This window comes from Oreochromis aureus, linkage group 1 (assembly GCF_013358895.1).
Source record: "Oreochromis aureus strain Israel breed Guangdong linkage group 1, ZZ_aureus, whole genome shotgun sequence".
NCBI lineage: Eukaryota > Metazoa > Chordata > Actinopteri > Cichliformes > Cichlidae > Oreochromis > Oreochromis aureus.
The window spans coordinates 8,791,389-8,816,715 of record NC_052942.1 but is presented as its reverse complement, the minus strand read 5'-3'; the positions used below and the strand labels follow the sequence as shown (position 1 = coordinate 8,816,715).

The following is a 25,327-nucleotide window of genomic DNA, read 5'->3' as shown; positions in this document are numbered from 1 at the left end:
CTGAATTTGATTTGAGACCCTCTGTGACACAAAAAAAAGTCTGGATGTATTTTAAAGGCAGCAAACATTCACACTGCTTGTGCACACTGAGTCATGATGTCTATGGAACACTGTAGAACTACAAGATGACTGTGATGGTTTCCACAAGCACAGTGATTACCCAAGATGACCCCAGGAGCATGAAAGGAAAAAAAAGATTCTAATTATATTATAAGATAAATCTTGAACTCTTTTGGGTAGAACTCAAGCAACTTTGAGTCACTTATTTTTTCTTTAATAATAATGGAATGCATTTATATAGTGCTTTTCGAGACCCTCAAAGCTCTTTACAATTCCACTATTCATTCACTGTCACATTCACACACTGGTGGAGGCAAGCTACAGTTGTAGCCACAGCTGCCCTGGGGCAGACTGACAGAAGCGAGGCTGCCATATCGCGCCATCAGCCCCTCTGGCCATCACCAGTAGGCGGTAGGTGAAGTTTCTTGCCCAAGGACACAACGACCAAGACAGACAGAGCTGGGGATCGAACCGGCAACCTTTCATTTACAAGATGAGCTTCCCAACCACGGTCACCCCATCTTGATTTCTGGGCTTCAGACTTCCTTGTAATTCGTTTTATTGACTTATGATATCAAAGATAACTTAAGGCATGAACCAATGTTGTGTTCGCAAATAACAGACAACTAAGTAAAGAACCAATTTTAAATGGTATGTTCAGGCACTTTGTTACTAGCAGCCAAAACTTCATCAGAAATGGTCTCAGTGGAAGGATGGCCATCAAGAAGCCATTCTTAAGAAAGGAGGGAAAAAAGGCTGAAGTATACCAAATTACACCAAAACTGCACTGGAAATCAGTGGCAACAGGTCTGATGCAGTGATGAACTCAAAGTGTCTATAGCTATCTGTGAAACATGGTTCCTGGTGGTAATATGATGCTACAGACTTGCTTCTTGGCAGCAGGGACAGTGACACTCATCCTAACTGAGAGAAGAGTAAATTCAGGCATAAAACCTAACCCAGAAAAACCTGCGCTAAATGTCCACAGAACCTGTGGCTGGTATGATGGCTCCTGTTTCAGTATGACAGACTTGAAGCTATAACTGCAAAAAAAAAAAAAAAGAAAAAAAAGTGGGAATTTAAAGGTGGAAAAGGAACATTTTTCACTCTAATGGGAAAATGCCAATTTTATCAAGGTAAAATTAAATGAATAAAACAATAAAGTGCACAAAGGGAAAAGAAGCCTTGATCCTTTGTTAACCATTTGCAGTTACTATTTCAACAGCATGCATTTGGCTGTATGTGTAAAAATAAACACATAGTCACGCTGAATGTGCATTTTTGTGTAGTTACAATGAATGTGCACAAAAAGACACCGACAAGGAGGGAATCTCATACTACAGTATGTTTTATTTCAAAAGCCAAGAACAATACCAACATTTAAAGCGCTTAAGGTATTAATTCTTTCCAACTACTCGTGGCAAGGACCATGTGATGGCTGTCCTTATTGGAGGCTGTAAGTCTGCTTCCTGTCTCGGAGTTCAAAGGTAACCCACAGCGAGCGTGGATCCTTCTTGTTTTTGCGCACAGTGATCTTTCCCTGAAGCTCTTCCCCTAAAGAAAATATCAAAGACAGCGAAATATGAGTACAGAACACCTTTTTATACTGAAGTCACATTACATTTAACTGGAGGGTCTCTCCCTCTTTCTCTTTGAAGGGGTGTGTCATCATTAACTCATCTGGGAGCTGAAATCTACCCCTGATGGATAACCTTCCACAAGAAGTAGAACTTTGCTCAAATTATAAAGGCTGCTGATAAGACACATTACAGTAAATCATCAGTTTTGAAGTAATATGAATTAAAGGAAATCAAATATAAACAGTTACAGCCAAAAAACACGTAAAAATCTGCAAATGAAACTCAGAGTTTAAAGGAACGAGAAGATTTTTACCATCAGGTTTGTCTTAATATATTCTAGTCAGGTAGGATTACTAACAAAGGCAGGAAGCCCCAAAGCACTGAACCAAAACTGAGAGAAAAAAAGAGCATTTTTTGTAAAAGAAGGACAGCGTTTCAGTATTTTCTACATTCTATAGTGTTAGCATACAACAAAGAAACACCAAAACCACTTTTTTTGAGCTTTTCATTTTTGCTATAAAGTGATGTATACTTTATAGCTACATATGTCATATGTCATATGCTCAAGTGCACTACTTTTCCAAACAGGGTGTTTAAACAGATGTCTGTGGATTTTGTTTTTTATTCACCTTATAGAAAGTTCAGGGAAATAAAACTGGATATATTATACAATGATAAAAAAATAAATAAATAAATGAATAAATCAAAAGACAGAAAACAATTAGACTGAAATCGATCCGTGTGTCCATAGTAAACCAGAAATGAGTAACTGCTCATAAAAACAGGTCTTCCTGATGCCTTGCAGCAGTGCAGTGCTGCTGAGCTCAGGCCTTTGCAGTATGAGCTGAACGCACTGTCGCTTACAGAAATGATGATGTGTGTAAAGGCAATGTGGTTTAATGTATGTTAATAAGCAAGATTGTCTGTGAGCGTGCGCGTATGAATGCAGATGTGTCGCGATCTCCAGATGGCAGCAAGGAGGCAACGCGTCTACAGTGCGATGCACGAGTGATCGGTGAGGCTGTGAGAAGGCGCTGCTGATTATGACGCATAATCACTCTGATTAACTTCACGTTTGACTGCTGGAGGTAAATGAATGTTTACCCAAATGGCAAACAAGCATCCTCTCACGCTCTCCATCCTCGGCCCGCCTCCTCTCCGCATGCTGCGCGCTCCACATAGCTGGAGGTTAGAGGAGGACGACAAGAGAAAATGCTGACAGTGGAGCTTTCTCCAGCAAACTGTCCGCCATCGCTGCTGTCATGTCTTACTCGTTTCCATGCCAACGGTGCTGTCACAGAATCTACTGCTGGCGCTGCGCTCTGGGGCTGTCACTTCACTACAGAGAGGGCAAACAGCCGTGGCGTTTCTCTGTGGGGGCTTTTACAAAAACAAAAACCACTGTGTGACAAATTGTAATGGAGCATAAGAATATTCCATATTTGGGTGTGGAAAGTGGGGTCACTCCTATGTTGGGGGAGAACAGTGGTGGAAACTTTCTAGTTTATTACAACCTTATTACTGAATCACTTTCAGTACGAGTATTTAAAAACAAGTAACCAAACCAAAAGTACACATGACAAGAAATCTTAGAGGAGAATATGGTTTGGCGCTTTCTTACTAAAATAAGCAAAGCAGTCACTTGAAGGGAGTGATGCTGCTCCAAGACTTGCATATATCATTCAGCATTAACACAACAGCACTCACAGATGATAAAGTTACCCATGCCGTGTTCAATAGTGCACACTGATACCACTGGAAATGCTCTCTTTTTAACTGTGCGTTGATAGCATATCTTTATATATTAAAATTGCCCATAGGTGTGAGTGTCTCTCTGTGTTAGCCCTGCGCCAGGTTGGTGGCCTCTCCAGGGTGTACCCCGCCTCTTGCCCTATGGTAGCTGAGCTAGGCTCCAGCCGCCCTGTGAATCTGAAAAGCATAAGCTGAAGAAAATAAATGAACCAAACTGAATTAAGTTAAGGAACAAAAAAGTATCAGCATTAATCACACACAATGTTTCTATGCATTTGTGACTACAGCAGTATTGTATTCATCGCCAGCAGTTTTTAGAAATGCTTCTGAACCTTGACAATTATTTCCAAAGAACCAATTGTTTTATTAAAGCTGCTCCTTTAAGTACCCAATGATCATCAACAAATAACCAAATTAATTTTCAGATGTTCCAACGGGTATTTTTCCAGGAGCTTGCCTAGTCTTTTGTTGACTGATCTGTTTTCTAATTTGTGAATGGCAGAAAAAAAAGGGTTTACACAGCATCGCAACCTTTTTAGGAATTAAAGTTGTACTAGTTAGTTAATCATTTATTATTAATCTCTGGCTGTCTTCCATAGCGCGTCTTTGCCCTGTCTTCCTTCCCTCACCCCCAACCGGTCGCAGCAGATGGCTGCCCCTCCCTGAGAGATGTTTTCCTGTTAAAAGGGAGTTTTTCCTTCCCACCGTTGCCTGTAGCACTTGCTCATAGCGGGTCACATATGATTGCTCGGGTTTTCTCGGTTTTCTTTGTATTATTGTAGGATCTTTACCTTACAATCTCAAGCACCTTGAGGCATTCGTTATTGTGATTTGGTGGTATAAAAATAAAATAAAATTGAATTGAATTACTACACTGGTTAATAACTTTTGTAATGTTCTTTCTTCATGCCAATCATCCAGTTTGTTTTTTATAACTAATAAAACTTTACCAAAAGATTGTTACAGAAGACAATACACAGAAATGTTGCAAACCTGAAAACAAGATACATCCCATAGTAATAAACTGAAAGACACCATTCTGCCCCCTACTCCACCCCCAACTTAATAAACTTGGTCAATGGTCAACAATATAGAAGCAAAACAACCCAACTGTGAAGGAAAAGGTCACTGACACACATGCCTAGTTTGTCTTTTCCTGTGTCTCTACAAAGGCTGAAGTCTGGTCTCTGTGCATTTGACTTATAAAATGAGACAATTTCCACGATCTAAAGCTGAAAAAGAAAACCATTAGAAATCAGTCAATGATAGCTATCAAACAAACTATCTTTCCTTATCCTTGTTTTTTAGGAACTCAATATACATAAGCCATAAGTTTCTAGAAGACTGGGTTTTGCCTTACTGGTAGTCTTGTGATGGAGTGTGGTGGTTTTGGGAGGCTGCAGTCAAACTTCACTTGGTAAGAGGTTGACAAAGGCCAAAGAAATAATTGCTTGACCTTTGGTAACCTTTTGTTAAAACAGCACTGAAAGGAAAATAAAAATGTCTTGTGACCAAAGACTCTTGCTCTCTAAGCTGTCTGTCTAATGTCACCTGTGTATTGCAGCATACAAACAACCCATGACAGAGTGTCTTTTCAGTCACGGTGTATGCAAGCAGCTCTGCTGTAATCAGTCAGTGCAAACTCCCAGTGGAAGAGGGCCTCGTGCTTTCAGTAAACTGGCCGTTCAGAACCTCGGAGAAAGAGTTAACCATGTGTGGAAATGAGTCGGGGAATGGTGCCGGGCTTTCACTGCGATGTCGTACATCACCGTGCCAGTATCATTAAGCACAACCAGGCCCACAGAAAGAGCCCATGTCAGCCCAGTGCAGCGTTTCTCCATGAAATTACACCAGAGTTATATGTGATTCATTTAAACTGTTGTCATTCACATTTCACTTAGCACTCCTGTAGTATCCTGTAGAACTAGTACCACCATCTCCCTCTAAAAAATTTTCTCTAAAAGTGAGAAGAAAGGGAATACAAGGAGAGAAGAGAAAGTCGCAGTTAATTTAGCAACACAACAGAGCTAAAAATAGTTCATTTCAAGCACAAAGTTCACTCTTAAAGCTTCTGGGGATCCTTCTGTCATCCTGATGTATCTTTTTATACAAAAGGGCAAACCACAGCAGCTGACTTCACCTGACACTGCTGTGATGCTCATAGCTACATTTCACTCACAACTCTCTGGCATACTCCCTCTTGCTCCAATCTGCCTTCATTTAATCCTTTTCTGCTTCTCAGGTCTCGTTCAGCGCACAGCGAAGAGGCAGAGGTGCAGAGATGATGGATTGTATATCCCGAGCACCGGTCTGCACACACAACTGGTCCATGTGTTGAATTACAACCCTGAAGAACTTTAAGCTTAGCTCGGCTGCTGCTGCTCGACAGCTCAAGGACCCTCAGAGTTCAAACAAGTTAGAGGGCGAGGGTTGAGGAGGTAAAGAGGTGTTTAAACTGTGCCTGGAGAGGTGAGGCAGGGAGGGAGGGGTGAGGATATTTGGAAGAGCTACAGTTCCACTCAGGACACAGGAGGTGAGTCATGAAAATGGGGGCAAGAATAAAGACCATCTGACTGACCAATGAAAGCCTGGATGATGACGCACGCCCATGTTTTAGCTGCTCTGACAAGCTCTGAGCACGTAACCAGGGCACTGCTTCAACTCAAGGTACTTTCTTGCACCGAATAAAAAAGGCAAAGAAGAAAATGTGACCTTTCTCCAGTGAACATTAAGCAGGTAAAACTGTGAAAAACGGACCCTCCTCTTCAATACTAGAGCTACACAAACACACCAGTGCATGACAAATGATTTTCTGTTTAATTTATTACGCTGCCAGTCGGGAGGATTTGCAGCGATGTTTTGTTCCAGGCTGCTGCGTGCCTACTCTCTCTTGAGCAAGCGCCTCCCACAGAAGTGCGGCCTTAGAGTTAATTACTGCTGCACCTCGTACAAACACATCAAATAAGATTTTGTCCCTGCCACGATAAATCACCACAGCCTGAGCCAATATGAAACACAACCACTGGCTGTTTATGCTCAGCCCTCACTTCCGCCGATCAGAGCTGTAATGTGCTTCTCAGTCATAACCCAAGAGGAGAGGCCGTCGTGTGTGTGTGTGTGTGTGTGTGTGTGTGTGTGTGTGTGTGAGACTTTTATCATCTTCAAGGTGACTTTAGAAAGTTTTCTCCTACAGCCAGGGGGAAGTTTAGTACAGAACTATGCAAGAACAATTGTGCATTTCAGTGTGTAAAGAAGAATGTGTGTATATGGGTGTTGTAAAGTACACCATGGGAGCCTAGCAGGCAGCCGGTGAATGCTGTTAAAAACTCCATTTCTGGTTTACGGCCCCTGGAGGAGGCTGGAGACCGTTAGGGTGCTGGGGTAGAGCGAGCACATCAATAACCTGCTTCTCCCTTCATTTTATTCTTCCATTTAACTTTTTCTGCTTGCACTGCTCGGTTCAAACCTGAGACGCATGCACAAGCTGATGGATCTTTATGGACTTAATCTGACCAATTTCAGCCAGAATCTTCTAGGCTGAAAAAGCTCAGGCTACAAACACATCTGTGTCTGTGCCTTGTTTAATGGTGCAACATGACATTATGCCTTGTAGATAATGCAGGACTAGGTAAAATAGGCACTGGTCAAAGAAGACCAGAGTGAGACAGAACATGTGTAGGGGAGGGAGGAATGAACAAGATTAAGTCTACAAACTGAGGTCTAGTGGCCTCTAGAGGTAGTCATATCCATTACACTCCAAAAATAACCAGAGCTCAGACGTTTCTACAGGAAAGGTAACATCCTATGAAGGATTACCAGAGCCAGAAGCTGATGGCAGCACATGCAAAAGAGGAGGAGTATACCTAGACACACCACCAGTTAGCTGTCTTCCAGATTTATATTCAAATCTGCTGTTTTGTTTTAAATTGTAATTTTTTTAACCCAAAATAGCAAAAACTATAACTGTCAGCTTGTAGATGTTACTGTTTGATTTTCTGACATTAATATGCTCAGTGAACAGACTGGCCATTGGCACATGAGGTTTTTTACATTTTTGGTGTTCACCGGTTGTGCACAGGCTAATACACATGATAATAAACATGAATGTACAGCGCATATTTAAAGGAAATCGGCTCTTTAGTTTCCTGAAATCTAGAAATCTACAAAAATGCACACAAATAATAATAACAACAACAATAATAATAATAATAATAATAGTAATAATAATAATGAAGCCCTGTTTTGTCATAAGCCCATAGAACAGTTTTGGTGCTCCTTAAATCTTTGATCTTGAAATAAACAGAATTATGCCTAATTTTTTTATTATTATGAAAACTACCTGACACATTTGTCAGCAAATCTCCAAAGCCATAACCAAAAAGTTCTTGGACTAAACTAAGCCTATAAAAGAAACTGATTTAAATGATCTCCTGTTCATGATCATATTGCTAGTCTGAGGTCACTCTCTGGATGAACAGTTCTGATGAATTTCACTTTGTGCCCTGAGATTTCACCTGAGATGGACCTTAAACCTAATTTTTGACTATCCTCTTCTCTCTGAAAAAAGAGCAGAGCATATCACCACAAACATTTCATACAAACTGTTAAGCACGGTAGAGGAGGGGTGATGATGATTTGGGCTTGTTTTGTAGCCACAGGATCTGGGTAACTTGGAGTGATTGCACCTACCATGAACTCCCCCTGTTTAAGATATTTAGGTCTAATGTGAGGCCATCTGTCTGACAGCTACAGCCTTGCTGCAACAGGACTATGATTCTTAGCATAGCAACAAATCTCTGGCTGAAAAAGGAAAAAACAATATCAAGGTGGCCCAGTCAAAATGCTGACTGTAACACAACTGAAATGCTGTAGTAGGCCTGTAAGAGAGCTGTGCATAAATTAATGACAACAAACATCAATGAATGTAAAAAAAAAAAAAAAGTGTGGTCAGAATTGCTCCACAACAATGTATTAGACTGATAAAATTAAGCAGAAAAGTAAAACTTTAAATTATTACTGCCAAAGGTTCTACAGACTACTAAATCATGGGTTGTACTTATTGTGTTTTTCACACTATTCTTTTTCACATGACCATGTCATGCACTATTATGTGAAAAAATCTGGTGCATAATGCTCCTTGGTATCACTATGCAGCTTCCCAGTTCTGTTCTGTTTTAGCATACTATTCTCTGCTCTCTCTGATGCATTTATCTTCCCTAGGATAATGCAAAGCCCGTGATAGCGTCTGAGCAGCATCAGAAGTTTTGACGTTCTTATCACCCTGGGTGCTGGCCTCGCAGGCTGAGCATGGCTACGAGCAGCTGGACATCAAGCGGCTCTGTCCCCACACAGGTCATTTATTACAGCAGACTAAGTCTGATATCTGGCCACTGAGTGGACAGCCAGTCTCAAAGCTCATCCATTCCGACTTCAGCAGACATATCCACGATTCCCATTATGATAACACAGAGAGAAAGAGTTTACAGCAGTAATGAATGTGAAATCATCCAGACATTATGTATTACAGTGGTGTGAAAAAGTGTTTACCCCCCTCCTGATTTCCCTCTCTTTTTTTTTCACATCTAAATGTTTCATATTGTCAAACAAATTTAAATACTAGACAAAGATAACACAAGTAAACACAAAATGTTTTTTCCAAATGAAGGTGTTTATTATTAAATGGAAAAAAATCCAAACCTACATGGCCCTGTGTGAAAAGGCGATTTCCCCATAAACCTAATAACTGTTTGGGCCAACCTTCACAGCAACAACTGCAATCAAGCATTTGCAATAACTGGCAATGAATCTTTTACATGGCTGTGGAGGAATTTTGGCCCACTCATGTTTGCAGAATTGTTGTAATTCGAGCATGAACCACCTTTTTAAGGTCGTGCCACAGCATCTCAATCGGATTTAGGTCAGGACTTTGATGGTTTAAGAAAAACAAATTAAAACTTTGGAGTGGCCTAGTCAGAGGTGGACTTGCTGGTGTGTTTTGGATCATTTTCCTCTTGCAGAACTCAAATCTCCTTGAGGTCACGAACAGATGACCAGACATTTCCTTTAAGGATGTTTTGGTAGACAACAAAATTCACGGTTCCATTTACCACAGCAAGTCTTCAACATCCTGAGGCAGCAAAACAGCTCCAAACCATTATATGACCACCATATTTTCTGTTGGTATGATGTTCCTTTTCTGGAATGCTGTTATACTTTTATGTCAGATGTAATGGGACACACACCTTCCAAAAAATTACATCTTTGTCTCTGTCAGTCGACAGAGTATTTTCCCAAAAGTCTTGGGGATCATGAATATGTTTTCTGGCAAAACTGAGACAAGCCATTACGTTCCTTTTGCTCAGCAGTGGTTTTTGTCTTGGTACTCTGCCATGCAGGCTACTTTTGCCCAGTCTCTTTCTTATGGTAGAGACATGAACACTGACCTTAACTGAGGCAAGTGAGGCCTGCAGTTCTCTGGATGTTTTTCTGCGATATTTTATGACCTCTTGGATGAATTGTTACTGTGCTCTTGGGTTAATTTTGACTGGTCAGCCACCCCGGTAAAGTTCAATTTTTTCGCCATTTGTGGATAATGGCTCTCAATGTGGTAGGCTGGAGTTCCACAGCTTTAGAAATGGCTTTATAACTTTTTTCAAGCTAAGATATCTCAATTATTTTGTTGTTCATTTGTTCCTGAATTTCCTTGGTATGTTGTCGGGCTTTTGAGGATCTTTTGGTCTACTTCACTTTGTCAGGCAGATCCTCCTTAAGCGATTTCTTGATTGAGAACAGGTGTGGCAAGTGAGGCCAGGTGTGGCAGTAATCAGGTCTGGGTGTGGCTAGAGAAATTAAACTCAGCTGTCCCAAGATGTGATACATTACACTTAGTTTATATTATAACACACCTTCATTTAGAAACTGCATTTTGTGTTTACTTGTGTAATCTTTGTCTAGCATTCAAATTTGTTTGACAATCTGAAACATTTTAGTGTGACAAACATACAAAAAAACCAGGAAATTAGGAAGGGGGCAAATACTTTTTCACACCACTGTATATAAACTGATTTACTGTGACGGGAACACCATTTCTGAATCCAACACTAGCAGCAAAAAATAGTTTCTTTTACAATAAAGAGAAAAGAACTGGCTGATTGAGTTTGAGAATCAGCACCGTGTCTGAAAAGGAAAACGTGAAAAGTCTTCAACCATTTCTGAGATGAAAAACTTTTTAATAAGGTGATCTGACTTTGTTTTTCCTTTTTTTTTCTTAACACCAAAACCCCTGTGTGTTAAACTGTGGAAGAATGCCTTTACTGCCAGGCACTGGAGAGCCAGCTATAAGGACAAGCTTGCTGCTTGCGTGTAAGTGATCATAAACTGCAGCTTTCTCGAGAACTGCTCATCCAAGCAACATGAGTGAGTGACTGAAAAAAAGAGTGTGTATGATTTATCTGAGGGATGAAATTTTAGGTTTAGCCAGGCCTCAATTTTTGAAACACCTTTTAAACCTAGTTGAGGCTTAAGATTTCATTTTAGGGATATAGTTAGAATTAGGTTAGGGTAAGAGTTGTATGCTTCCTTGTGATCGTTAAACTTGGGAATGTTTCAGTGAAAATGATAAAATACATGGTGAAATAAATGTCCTCACAACGACAGACACACTGACATGCTTGTGCCACGCTTGTGTGCTTATATGAGGGTTTAGTAACTGATGGCATTTTGTAAAGTGTGAGAGCCACACCACAAGGGGCCTTGACATGATAGCATAAATGGCTCTGAGTACCCTGCCTTGGGCATCTGCTTGTGATTCTAATGGACACACATAACATCATAAAACAAAATGTCTTCTAAAAATGTGCTTTAGCATCAGTGTCCTCACAATGAACTGAAATCTGTAATATTTTTAAATTAATATAGCTATTAGATGAATCACTGTGTGATGTTGTTAGCGAACACAAGACACAGGACAAGATGTTCAGTTCAGTTTGGTGGAGATTGGGCTTAAAGAAAGTCTTTTCCATAAACAATCATACAAATACGACTCACTTCAAGCTCTATCAGTTAACTGTCTTTTAATGTGCTGATACAGCGATTCCACAGATATCTGACTGGCCAGTTAAAAAACACCTCCCTTATAACATATCATGATTCAGAGGCCTGCAGCTGGCTATCAGATGAAGTTTTACATGGTGCCTCTGATGGCTGAATGCGATTTGTTTTGATCCCTCGCTGTCACTGTGTTTGACGGATAATGGGTGTCAACCAGCCTCACTACATCTCCACCACAGACAGATTACTGACTGCAACACGCTATGACGCACCCCGAAGGGTCCAGAAGAGTGAAGTGATATCATGAGAATTACCACACCTGAATATTAAATGCAAACCTGCCTATAAAATATGTAAATAAGAGTAAATAAAACTAAACTGAACTGAGTAGATGGTATCACTAAATGTTGCACTCGTAGAGTGTTTCCTGTTGACTCACCGGCTTGGACAGACACAGGTTTCTCCAACAGGAACACGGTCTGTTTCCAGTGTGTCTTTGTGACCTGAGGACCAGTGGAGAACATCACCTAGTAATGTGGAGAGGGAAAAAAACATTAGCAAAGCATCCTAAAGTCAGTACTGAGTTTCTATAAAGGAGGATCACATTGTCATTTTGTATTTTTGTTCAAAAAACAAAACATTTGAATGCTTAAGGACTTCAAATGTATTTATAGAGCCAGATTTTTGTGAAAGAAATTAGTATTAATGTGAAACTATTCCAAAAGAGGAAACCATGCTTTTTCGATTCCTGTCAAATATGCCACAGAAAGCAGAAAGAAAAGGTGAGGTGAGTTTCTGTTAAAGCTGACCCACTCTTACAGGTCTTGGTCTCTGAATCATTTATAGCCAAGTATGTACAATAAACAGAATCTTACTGAAATTCATGAAGCAAACAAATAAACCCATTTTACAATATCCAAGATTTAAAAACAGTGAGATTGTCATTTAGTGGATTATCAATAGAATGCAACTTGAGTTTCAAGTAAAAGAGGAAGTGCAATCAGAAGGCGTGTCTGTGCTGTTCACACAGCTTGGCATCGCCTGTTCCGACTGGCCGGCTTTGCTGGGTAAGTGCTTGTATCAGCAGTCGGCTAGGACGCCCGTCGATTGCCAGCGAATACCTCAGGGAGGAGGAACACGCTAAAGCGTGAACATAATTGAGTTTCCGTTAAATGGCTCGGCCGCTGCTTACCTTGTTGTTGCAGCCTTTGTCGAAGAAAATGTCAAAGTAGCCCACAATTGCCTGCAATGAAATATGAGGGGTGTGTTAGAATGTGACAGTACAATAAACCCCTGGATTTGTTTGACTACACTGCAACTGTGACACGCAGAGCTGAGAGAGCGAGTGCGCACGAGGCTGGAGGCAGACCATGTCTCGGGATATTGATGAGCAATATGAGCCACATGATAAGGACTGTGTTCAAGAACAAGACAGTAAAAACAAACTGTGAGAAAGAAAAAAAACTTGCTGTTTCAATATGCACCCTTACCTTTGTGTTTAAAGTTCTCCTTAAAGGAGAAAGCGCAATTCAGCTTTGTCCTGTTATTCTTACGTGTGAGAGGTGGGCAGATCGATACAAATATCAACAGTATCAATAGTATCGATATCAAGGCTGGTATTGGTATTGGATCAATACTAGCATGATAGGATCTACGCTTTGATCAATACTGCCACAAAGTTTAGTATGAAGCCAACTAAATTGCATTAATTTAAAAAATAAAATAAAATAAACCTTAAACATGCACAATGAAAAATGTCTGAACCTTTTTGTGTTGACTTTCTATTTTATTTCTAGCCTATAGAACATTTAAAGCACAGATATTGACAGAGACATAGGCAGAGGGATATTTACATTCCAGGTCTCCAAACTTGGTGGTCATTAAAATATGATCAGAATTTGAAAACTGAACATGATTCATCTCATGAATCACGACACACTGCTCTCCACTGGTATTGGTATCGGCAGTACTGGCCCTCTATTTACAGGGCCAGTGTGCAGTATCGCACATCCCTAGTGTGTGGTCTGTAGAGCCACAGTGTCAATGCCAGCTTACATACAGTAGATATCAAAATGAGTTGTATGAGAACTGCATTCTATTTTCTTCAGCCCCACTTCTTCTCAAAAACAACTTGCTTTCTCATTTAGGCTGAGTCAACAACATGTCCCCGCGTGCTCCCTCTCACCTCGCTTGAGACTTGTCACTGGACAAAAGAAACAAATTACCGTATGAGGCAAAACTGGGCGAAATTTGCTGACAGTAACAAAAATATATACCTTAGATAGCTTGTTATATGAAATTAGCAAAGGTGGCTATTTTGGTGGCAGTGTTGCAATAATGTAAAAAAATAATCTCAAAAGTCAGGAAAAAAAAAAGAAAAGGAAAGGTTAAGGAAAACGAATAACGCTTTACTCCATACATTTGAATTTAAATCAACAATTCCCACAAGGAAAAGGGAAATCAGACATCTGAAAAATCTCTGGTCCAATCATTACATTGAGAGACCTTGATGCATACCAAGCACCACAGATTTGCCCGGTGTAAAGCTTTTAACATGTCTTACAGTTGTGTAAATTCACTAAAAGCCAGCAAGGAAGTGTGGTTTTTGCTCCAAAACATGCTCTGCAGCAACATAAACACATTTGACTGAAAAACAAACTGAGGGAAAGTCCACTGGCTTTAGGTGACCATTGTCAAATATGAGGCGTAACCTCCCCCCCCCGGTTTGTTTTCCTCTCATATCTGCCCCCACTGGAGGAACAAAGCCACTCTATCAATCTCAGGAGCGCACTTGTAGTGGCAATGATGCAGAACTAATAGCTTTTAATCCTGATGCAGCTGACAACTTGGAGGCCGGCTCTCTGAGACAAAGAAGAGCAGAATCAATGCAAGAGAGGAAAATAGTATACAGAAGAGAGGAAAGGAAGCTGTAAAGGTAGGAAAACAGACAAAAGGTAGGGAGAAAAAAACTGCAAGGTAATGGAAGATGGGGAATGGAGGATGGGGAAACCTTTAATTGCCAGAGGGAAAGCTGCTTCTTCTTTCAAGACATAAAATACAGTACCATCTGTTCACAGCTTCTGTAAAACTCTACAAGCAATTTAAGATTTTTTTGCAATACTAAAAGTATTTGCAGCACACTCAAAGATACACATACGCAACCCTGATAATCATGCTGCTGTCAGAAGCTGCGTTCAATAAACTCCACGCACCGAGGCTTCAATCAACCTTTATCGACTGAGACAAGCAGGGGCAGCACAACTAGCTTGCAGCTAAACCGTGAGAAAAGAACCCAAAGTGGATAAAAGAGCATGTCAACCCAATGCAATTATGGCTTTTAATGAATGCTACAGAGAAGCTCGCTGCTCAGGTAATTAGGAAATTAGCTGTAATTACTCGTCAGGCAGAGCGGATTCACCTCTCTCAGCCAGAGAGGCAGAGATCATCCTCATCACGCCTCGTCGATGACAACGCCTCATAAGCGAGATTGATTGTCACTTCTTGCGTTGTGCAACTTTCACACATGCAGCGAGACGGGCAATTAAAATTTAGGCCAGAGAAACTTGCAAATACACAAACAGCTTAGCAGCTCAGAGCCCCATTAAATCGCAAGTGAAAAAACAGGATGTAACAGCCTCATAAATAAAACAGAAGAAGATCAAATTAGGTCTGGATGACTCTCACCTGATTTGTACATGTTAACACTTTTTTAATTAAAGAGGAAGAGAAGAACTTATCAGGGGGCCCGAAATGACTTAGTAAAGCTTGAAAGTTCAACTTCAGATGGCTATTGAAAGCAGTAAAAAGAAGTTTGTTTATTTTCGCATGGAAAAAAAAGGTTAATTCCCTGAAATGGAAATTATTTTACTATTTAAATAGACAACAGGCATCATGTCAGAGTTGTTATAGCTAACCAGAGAGCAAATATTTGCCTGTGTACTCCCATATTTATTTTGAGTCTTGTTTCTGTCCACCTGATGAATTTAAGCGTGGTAATCTTTCTCTTTATTCCTCAGTTTCTCCAAAAACTGGGAAGGATACTAAATTACAGCAATGCATATAGCATTTTTAAGACCAATACTAATGCCGATATTTTGGTAAACGTATTGGTTTCAGCATTTATGTCAGTTTTATGAGCTTACAATGTGACAATGCTGTCACTGATAACTTGTTCACACACTTCCTGACTTTGCTCGGATTCCAAACATGTGTGTGGTGATCAGGGACACTAAAGAGTAAGCTCTGGTGCACAAACTATACACCATCACCACTCATGATTGAACGGCGTTTCTCCCACATCTTTGCTTTTTTACTTTACATTTATCGACAGGTACCAGTACTGGCAATCAGCAAATAGCTAATATCGGCCAATATAAGACTGCCGCCAATGCTAAACAGTGATCTCTATGTTAAATGTTACAATTTTTTTTTACCAGTAGATGGACTGCTTCATCTACTAAGCAGGTAGCAAATAGTAGGTGTTTGCTGGAAAAAAGCTGTCCTGCTTGGTGGCTAGAGCAGGGCGATATGACCAAAAATATTTATCACGATATACATTTGAAAATTTGCGATAACGATATAACTGACGATATAATTGACACTAGACAAAATACTTTACAACTCCACAACTTTATTAGTCCAAAAAAACCCCATCAATGTATTTTCACTTAAACAAGCAGCTGTTTTTTATATGCATTAAAGTTATATAAAAATTTAACAGTGCAAATTCCTTGCGGACAGTTTAACCAAAAGGCATTTCCAGTGGAAACTGGCCGACATATCCTCAGCATAACCATGTATAATATCCACAAAACTTAAAAAGAGGTTATACACACACAATATGGTAATATTATGTTGAAGCACAGTACGTATCACTCCGCGAGGCGCCTGCATACGATAGCCGTAATGCTCCGACAATCCATCAAGTGGTGCGGGTTCGTAGCTTAGCAAAGTTGTACTAAAACATTTGACAGATTTTCGAGCGCCGTGTACCACATAAAATCGTTTCGAGGTCAGTAAACACAACCAGAATTCATACATAAGGCACACGGGATTATAAGGGGCACTGTCGATTTTAAGAAAAATTGATTGATTTTAAGTGTGCCGTATTTTCCAAAAAACACGATAATAACGACGGCCCGCTAGCATGCTCTACCAAAAATAGTGCTTTGTTGTGTATCTGACGGACGAAAGCTAAACCAGTTCCACACCACAGAAGTTGCAGCATTTTTACAAACCAATTCTGGTTCATCTGTTTCATTTAACGATCCCCTTTCGCCCTTCTCATTCTCCGTCAGCGCCATGCTTTTTTTGCCATGTGCGTATGAAAACAAAGGCACTGCGCATGCGCGTTTTACCCGTATTCTATCACGATATTTCATTTTCTTATCGTTCCCCAGCATTATACCGGTATTACCGTGAAAGGTATGATATGGCCCAGCCCTATTGGTGGCTTAACAAAAAAAATCATTTTTGTGTCATACCAGACATCTTATGAAATCAGATAAAAGCCTATGTATCCTACCATATAGGGGACAAAGGCAAAAAGGGATAAAAACACAAGACAGAGGAGAGGAAGCACAGAGCCACATACACACACCCACACACCAAAAACAGGACAAATCAGAATGAGCGCTTTTCATTTTCATCAGCGTTTAGCCTTGGGCCCCGGCTCTGTCTGTGATAAGTGATGACAGTGGGATTCTTGGCGGCCCACGGAGGAGGCTCTGCAAGACTGCAGCTCTCCGGCCCCCATTCTCCGGGAAGAACGGGGGGAAAATTAATAATTATCATCATGGATAACACCAACAGGGAGCAATTCATCATCGCTCCTCATTCGCCTGGCTATGTGTCAGCGAGCCGCGTGGCCCGTCCAGATACTATTATACGATGGTGGGGAGGGGGATGTATGAAAAGAGAGGGGGGGTTATAAGGACGGAAAGGAAGGGGCGGCGAGGTGGATGGAGAGAGGGGGCGGGAGAATAGAGGGCTAATGCGCTTTTGATGGGGTTTATCCAGGCGTGAAGGCTTCAAGCACGACCACCTCACGAGCAAGATGGTGTGAATTCCTCCCCCCTTCCCCCTCCGTTTCTCCTCTCAGCCTCGCCATTCAACTGCAGCCATGAGGCTCAGGTGGAGTCAGCACACCTGCAGGTGGTGTTCCTCATTCGTGATGCTCTACAGTAACAGTTAGAGAAGGTCGAGAGGCAAGCTGTGCAAAACGGACTGTTTGCTCCACTACTGAGCTTTGCTCTGGAGAGCTCGACAAATGCACGAGTGGAGGGGATGTTAAAAAAGCATAGTCACACGCCTTGAAGACAAACTCCAGCTTTGTCACTTTAAAGCCTTTACCTTTGGGTGTTGGTCACTGTTAATTTGTTTGTCGCAAAGTGTGGGACACAGTAACAAGTAATAAGAGAAATTCAGTTTGAAATTAAGTATATCTTGGAGGGGCCACAGCACTCTTGACTTTGGGAATGGCTGCTCTAGCAGATGCCAGTCTTTCCAAGGTCTTTCTTTCCCAAACTTTTCCAAAACAGTGTGAGGGAGCATCCCGTAATCAATCAGGCCAAAGGCTCTTTTAATTATCTGTTCAATTCATCTAATTATCTTTTAATTGATTACATCCTGTATTTACTGACTAATCTTATACAGGTCACAGTCTTGTTTTTAACAGGTTTGCCAAATTTAGTAGATTGGTGTTGCATTGATCAGCAAATGCCCTCTTTAAATACCGGAAATGGTGCCATTATATGCTGTCAGTGCTGAATGTTACAACCACTATTCATCTAATCACTGATTAACCAATTAGCATTTATCAGGTCATTGGCATCCCATCTAGGCCTAGTGTTAAGGACCTCGTGGATATCAGTTTCCTTTGACCTAACTTGAGGGAGCCCAGAAAAAGCTTTATACAACTTTGTCATCACATATAATAGTAATAGTAGTAACAGTAGTAACAGTAAACTGTATCGATGTTAGACAATGCTATTTGAAGGGAAAACACATTCTAAGCAAATTTTTTGCCTCAATCAAATATAATCTAGCCAATAAAAGTGCTGCGTGTATTACCCTTCCATAGACAGACATGCAGAATTTTAAGTTTAAACTCAGAACACTTCCTCTGTAACTTCTAGGACATTTGCATAAATCAGTATGCTGATGATGATTTGTAAGTGGAAATAACCTGCCAAGGCAGTTTTTTTCTGACAATCAAGTGATAGCTTAACTGAAAATGCTGCATAGTGCTGCATTGTTAAGAGTTAGAGTGGATTTTTCCTTGAAGAATTCTCTTCTTAATGTCCTGAAAATTGTCCTTGACGTTGAAGAGTACCTGTCCTGTCAGTCCAGAAGGCCACCCCCCCCCCTTACACACCCGATTCAAATTTGATGGAAAGCAGTTAAGAGATGGATTGCTCACTTTTTTTTCTCCGTAGCGCTACAGTAGCTACGTCAGCAGCACCGAGACAGCAGTGTTACAATTAATTACAGACAGAAACTTATTCTCTCCTGCTATGCCATCAGCATTAATCATTTCCAGCCTTAGGAGAGGGGGTGAGATATTTTGCTACTCACTCTACAGTTTAGGTAAATGGATCATGATGATAGCAATGCTTTAGAGGGTTAAGCCAAAAAAAAAGATACAGATGCCAGACCAGTCAGAGTTTTAATGAAAGTTTCAGCACATACAGTTTGTATGCAGCAGGTAGATTTCAACATTTGCATGTAAACAGGGTGCAAAGTGTGTGGAATTCAAGAGGGAGGAAAGGAAAAAGGGACTGGAAAAAAACCCAGCAAGAGTGAGAGGATTTGTCTTGTGCGCGAACAGTGCAGACGCAGGGGTTGTGCTGTTCATTTAATGCAAGGTTAGGCAGGCTGAGCTGATGAATGGACTGTCGACAGGAGAACAAAAGCAGGCGCTCCATCACAGGACAAGAGAAGCAGCAGCAGCTCTCTCTCACCAATCCCTGAGCACTGGTCCAGGAGCAGTTTACCCTTCACACACCCCAATCTTAACTACTACTGAGGAGCTGTGGCCAATACTGACTACAGGTCAGTGTCTTTATGGTAACAACATGCTACTCCCACAGGGCAACAGTCCGTCTGTAAATCCTGAGACAAGCAGGCTGGATACCAGAGGCAGGTATTTACAATTTACACAAGTGACACTTCATAGAGTACTTCCATTATAAATTTAAAAAAAAACCCAAAACAACCCTACATAAAACGAGCATGACTGAACGATAAATTGTACACATCAGACGTACACACACATACAGTACCTGTCCTCTTACATACATCACAGCAACTGAGAATAATAAGAAATGTGAAACAACAGGAAGAAAGCAGGACAAAGTATTGCCAAAAAATAACAATAAACTGAAAAACCACTTCCGTAATGTATGATCCTATCATCTGTTACCTCTAACATGACTGGACTTACAATCCAGAAATAGAAACGGGATGTTTTCAATTACAGAGCAGAGAAGACAGGAAAAATGAAAGGATGTTTACAAATCCCATTAAATCCACCAGCCTTACCCAGGGAGCACAAGCCAGATAATAACCACCTATTGATTATCCATTAAACCCATACACCAGTGCGGTAACACAGCAGCACTGCACAAAGCTGCTTCAACACAATAGGCTTTGGTATGGACAAATCACTTCTCTCAGAGCCCACAGTAGCGAGGCTCTTCTTTAGCTGGGTGGTTATTATTGGTGTTGCAGAGAGAAATGAGTCTCTGACGCTGTAGGAAGTTCATGGAATTGGGTGGCATGGCTGGAGGGGCTGATGGTGGCTGTCAGAGCCAGTCCAAATAGACTCATAAAGCATTCTTCATGCTTTGGTGCCACGCACTTCAATTTGTACTCAGGTTTTTGGTCAAGCTGACCTACTCACAGGTTCAACTAGGAGTCAGATAATGCCTCACACAGGACTACAGTTGTTCTCGTCATTCAACATGTGCTCGAGTGCTAAAAGTAAATAAGTTAACCGGTTGAGCAAACTTTTGGAAGGACATGCATGAATGTGGTTTGAATATTGCCAGTTAACAAGGCTGGATTAGCTTTGAAATCCTTTCTTTTAATATGTGCTTACACGTTGTTAACCCACAAAGTATTTGTGGGTGATGAAGTAATTAATTATGTATGACATGCAAAGCAAAGCAGGCCGTGTACACTGACTATGTTGTATGGCATGCAATACAAAGTCACATTAGCCTGGTGTCTCCAATTCAAGCTGAAACTCTATTCAACATCCAACTGAGAGACAATACAGAGACATAATATATCAGCACGTGCTGACAGATATCTCTTCTGTTTGTACCACCATGTTCCTTTCACGCAGTATTTCTGATAAATGGTTATGGATGTACAATGTTGTTTCTTTTTGTGTAGCACGTGGACAGACTACAAATGAACAAAAGCCAGTACGTATATATCTGACTTACCGTGCAGTCTGTGGTGTTTGTTATCTTCAAGTGGAAATCTGATGAAAACTCCAGCTCAGACAGACACACTCTGTTACAGTCAATTGTCTGTAGGGAAAAGGCAAAACACACACACAATCAAAATAAAATACACTGCATTTAACTTAAATAAAAACTGATTAATAATAATAATGACAATGAACTGTGAAGTAATTCAAAGAGTAACAGAAAAAACTTGTTGGTATACTTTGCTTTTGAATTTTACAAAGAGTCTGTGGCAGAGTTTGTTTGTTCATAACAGCTTAGAGTTGGTCAAATCAAAGCTCTTCACCAAGTTTGGGCGAGTAGAGATTTCTTATAATAGTGTGGCTATCTTACAAAATCTCCCCAGTAGTTCTCTATTGTCACTATGTCTGAGAGAACCAATGCTGACACGTTGGAAATAACATACCTGTACACAGAATGGTTTACTGAGAAAACTAAATGTGCTGAACAGGATGTTTATGTTAATCTATGTTGTGTTTTAGAAGTCAATACGAACATGTTAACATCAGTGCCTTGTTCAGGTACTGCCTGGCCAAGCACTGACAAATTGAAAACTGGCATATTTTCCTGCCATCACTGTGGGGTTTTTTGTGGGGGTTTTTTAAGGTAAAAAGCTATGATTTCACTCACTATAAATGATGATTTTTTAAATAAATTGCATTTCTGTTAGGAATCTCATGCAAATATATGCTTACAACAAAGCTGGAAAGTAATCATATTTGGACTAACTCGAGCTGGCCAAAAAAACAAAAAATGTCTCCCTACTGGAGATAAATAGCTGACTGCAGCCCAGTTAAAGGGCCCTTTAAAGGGTACTGTCCCCTACAATTGTCACAAAAGAGGAAATGATTCCTAAATCATATCCTGCACCTGTCTATTATGCTGTCAAGGGTGGGAAAAATGACTTTCCTCTACAGCATTCTGACAATCATCTGTCATTATTTATATAGCAACTCTAATTAGATACATTCTCCCACTGAGCACCCAGATCAGTTAAATGAATCATGTTACTTTATAACAGTTATGGTGACTAATTAGGGCTGTGACATTTTACTTACTACAGCTTTAAAACAGTAAGTGGAAGCTGAGAGCCAAAAGCAGAAAATTGAGTACATACCAAGAACACTTTTCTTTGTTCATTTTGGCGATTGTGAGGACTCAAACATAGAGGATATTGTTTTTACATTCATCACTCAGATACTAAAATGAGATCAGACTAAAAAGCAAAATATAGATTTAAATATAGAGTGATTTTGGATAGAATCTTACTGGTAGTGGATGAATACAGTTGTACTGCTATAGTGGGGAAAACAATTATTTGGTCTTCTGCTGAATTTATAAGTTTGCTCTCTCAAAAAGAAATGAGAGAGGTAGAATATCTTGACTGCCACTTGGCAACTTGAAGTTTCAGTTTCTTCTCCAGATTTTCTACAGGACTGAGGTCTGGAGACTGGCTAGGCCATTCCATGGCCTGAATGTGCTTCTTCTTTAACCACTCCTTTGTTGCCTTGGCAGTATGTTTTGGGTCATTGTCACACAGGAAGACCAATCTGCACTGTTTAGGCTGTGGAAAGAAGGTTCTCTTCCAAGACATGATCCCATCTATTGGCAGTGAAGTGATCCTGTACCCTTAGCAGAAAAACAGCCCCATAACATAATGTTTTCACCTCCATGCTCGACTTTAGCGATAGTGTTCTTTGGGTCATACATTTCTCTCCCTCTAAACTTAGCGGGTCAAGTTCATGCCAAAGAGCTTGATTTTGGTTTCATGTGATCACAGCACTGTCTCACAAGCCTTCTATGACTCATTTAGATATACACTGGCAAACTTGAGACAGGCCTGTGCATGTGCCTTCTTGAGCAGAAGGACCTTGCAGACGCTGCAAGATTACAATTCATTACAGTGTAGTGTGTTACTGATGGTGTTCTTGGTGTCTGTGGTCTCGACTGCCTTCAAATCATTAACAAACTTCTCCTGTAGTTCTGAGCTGATCCATCACCTTTCTCACGATCATCCTCACGCCATGAGGCAGGGAGACTCAAATTGTTTATATTTCTTCTATTTCCAAAAGACTGCACCAACAGTTGTCTCATCAAGCTTCTTGCTGATAGTCTTGTAGCCCATTCCAGCACGGTGTAGCTCTACAACCTTGTCCCAGGCGCTTTGACAACTCTGTGGTTTTGGCAATGGTGGTGGAGATGTTGGCATGGAAGAAACTGATTCTGTGGACAGTGCTTTAAGCATACGAGTTGCGATCTGTAGTATCTGTAGTTAAGTGATTGATTGTAACCTTTGGGCACACAGCCAATCTGTGGAAGCCAGAATTCTGGCTGGGTAGTAACTTTCATGTAATGTGTTTTTTGATTTGTTTGTTTGTTTTTGTTGTTTGCTTTTTGTTGACATTTTTTTCTCTCTCTCTATTAAAATTAAACTATCATAAAAATTAGAGAGACTGTTAATTTCTTTGTAAATGAGCAAACTTACAAATTTAGCAGGGAATCAAATAATGATTTCCCCTACTGTATGTAGCAAATATTGCGCTTTTCTTAAGAAACAATTTGGAGTACAAAGGAGCAAAATGACTTCCTAAGCTATTTATGATTGGAAACAACTGCATAACATAAGGCAGGTTTAAAGTCATATAAAAAGGGAGCAAATTAAACATTACTCAGATTGAACATTGATATCTCTTCTCACTGAGAGAAAAAAAAAACTCATCTGCTTAGCTGGAATATATATTTCCATGAAAGGGCTCTCAATTTTACGGAATAGCAGCCAGCTTTAATGGAATGTTATTGGATCGTATCAAAGGGAGGCAATAGATGAGAGTCCTTGTAATTTGGGCAGAGGGGCTGTCTATTTGTCACTGGAGGGGAGAAACTATCGATTAGAGGTTTCAAATTCCATTACGTCAAGTTCTACCCTCATTCATCACATTCTGAGATGGGTGGAGGACACGGTACTTAGCAAACAGGCCAACTGGCAAAAAAAAATCCACATATAAAAGGTATTAGAGAAAAGAGAAAAGAGCATTCCTTCTGAGACATATCCACAAAAGGTGTTCTTAGATATGAGACTTCTTGTGTCTTTATCTGCATATTCTCTGTATACCACTCTCCCACCAGCACAGCTAAAACCTACTCTGTCCTCAGGGTGCTGAGAGTAATGAAGTTTCCTTAAGAAGAACTTAAACAAGGATTAAACAGATCAATCACCCAGCTCTACAGCATCACCACACACACACACACACACACACACACACACACACACACACACACACAACCATAAGGCCCTATATCTCTATACGGCTAACTGCAGCTCTCGTTCTCTGTCGATGTTTTAACTGCCTGAGCCCTGAAAACTCTATTTCTCCCATCTGTGTGTACAGGTGTATTGCTGCAGAACAGTTTTACTTGTTAGTGTCATCAAACGAAGACAAAATTGAATATCTGATCTCTGATCACTGCAACACAAATAAGGCAGAACAATAAAAACGTCCAAGTTGTAAGCTTGATCAAAAATATCTGTGCGAAGTCAGGCAGGTCAGATAAAGAAAAAAAAATTAGAATTTAACTTAAAGAGACAAAAAGTTTCTAGTAGTTATTTTGGTTGACAAGTCACATTTAATTATTTACTGTGTGTCCAGCCAAAAACAACCCCAAATAAATACAGAGACAAGCCAACCATTCAGGTTTTATTGTCATTTTATTTGGTAAAGGACATTACTTTTACTTTTAAATATCAGCCTTGCCACTGGATTTGCAAAGGAGCTACACAGAAGGTTGAATGTTTACCTGTATGACTGTAGGTTCAGAGATGAGTGTGTCTGCTTTCAACACTTCCACCACAGCCTCTGGCACCACAGCCTTCTTCATGCATGCCATGTTAAAGCCATATACGTCATCCCAGAATGCAATGCGGTCTTGATGCTTCTGTACATCACCCACAGCTGCCAGGCTGATGTTACAAAGGTCTGGGTACACTGTGAGGAAGCGAAACAAACAAATGAAAAAAATTAGTAAAGCAGCATCACCACTGTTTGATCAGTAAGCCTCGACACTCACATCCAGCAGAGAAACTGCCAAATTTGGGCTAAAGTCAAATAGTCAAAAAACAAAACAAAGCACACACTGGTTATATCTCTTTTCCATAACATGAATATTCCTTCAAATCCTTTCTTGACCTTGTAAAGATTGACAACAGTTGCTCATCCTTCTGTACATGCATACTTTCTCTTTCTGCCCACTTTGAGCTTTTTCATGGATATTTTAAATCTTGCCTATATCACAGCTTTCAGTCTCTGTGACTGATGTAATATTGCTTAAGGATGATGATAAAGGCACGCAATAGAGCAATACTAAAAATGAGGACAGAACTACGACAAATAGAGTTCAAATAAAATATTCTTT

General features: G+C 40.4%; 1 protein-coding gene across 1 annotated transcript in view; it reads right to left on the bottom strand.

The window, feature by feature from the left end:
* Positions 1 to 1,387: 1,387 nt before the first annotated feature.
* The window catches only part of prmt3 (protein arginine methyltransferase 3), a 65,570-nt gene continuing 41,630 nt past the window's right edge, over positions 1,388 to 25,327 (bottom strand). The window contains exons 12-16 of the mRNA XM_031740976.2: positions 24,713 to 24,900; positions 20,894 to 20,980; positions 12,634 to 12,684; positions 11,881 to 11,968; positions 1,388 to 1,614 (exon numbers count right to left, since the gene is read on the bottom strand). Of these exons, the coding sequence (XP_031596836.1) occupies positions 1,505 to 1,614; positions 11,881 to 11,968; positions 12,634 to 12,684; positions 20,894 to 20,980; positions 24,713 to 24,900 (524 nt within the window). The 3' untranslated portion in view covers positions 1,388 to 1,504. The remainder of the gene's footprint in view (positions 1,615 to 11,880; positions 11,969 to 12,633; positions 12,685 to 20,893; positions 20,981 to 24,712; positions 24,901 to 25,327) is intronic.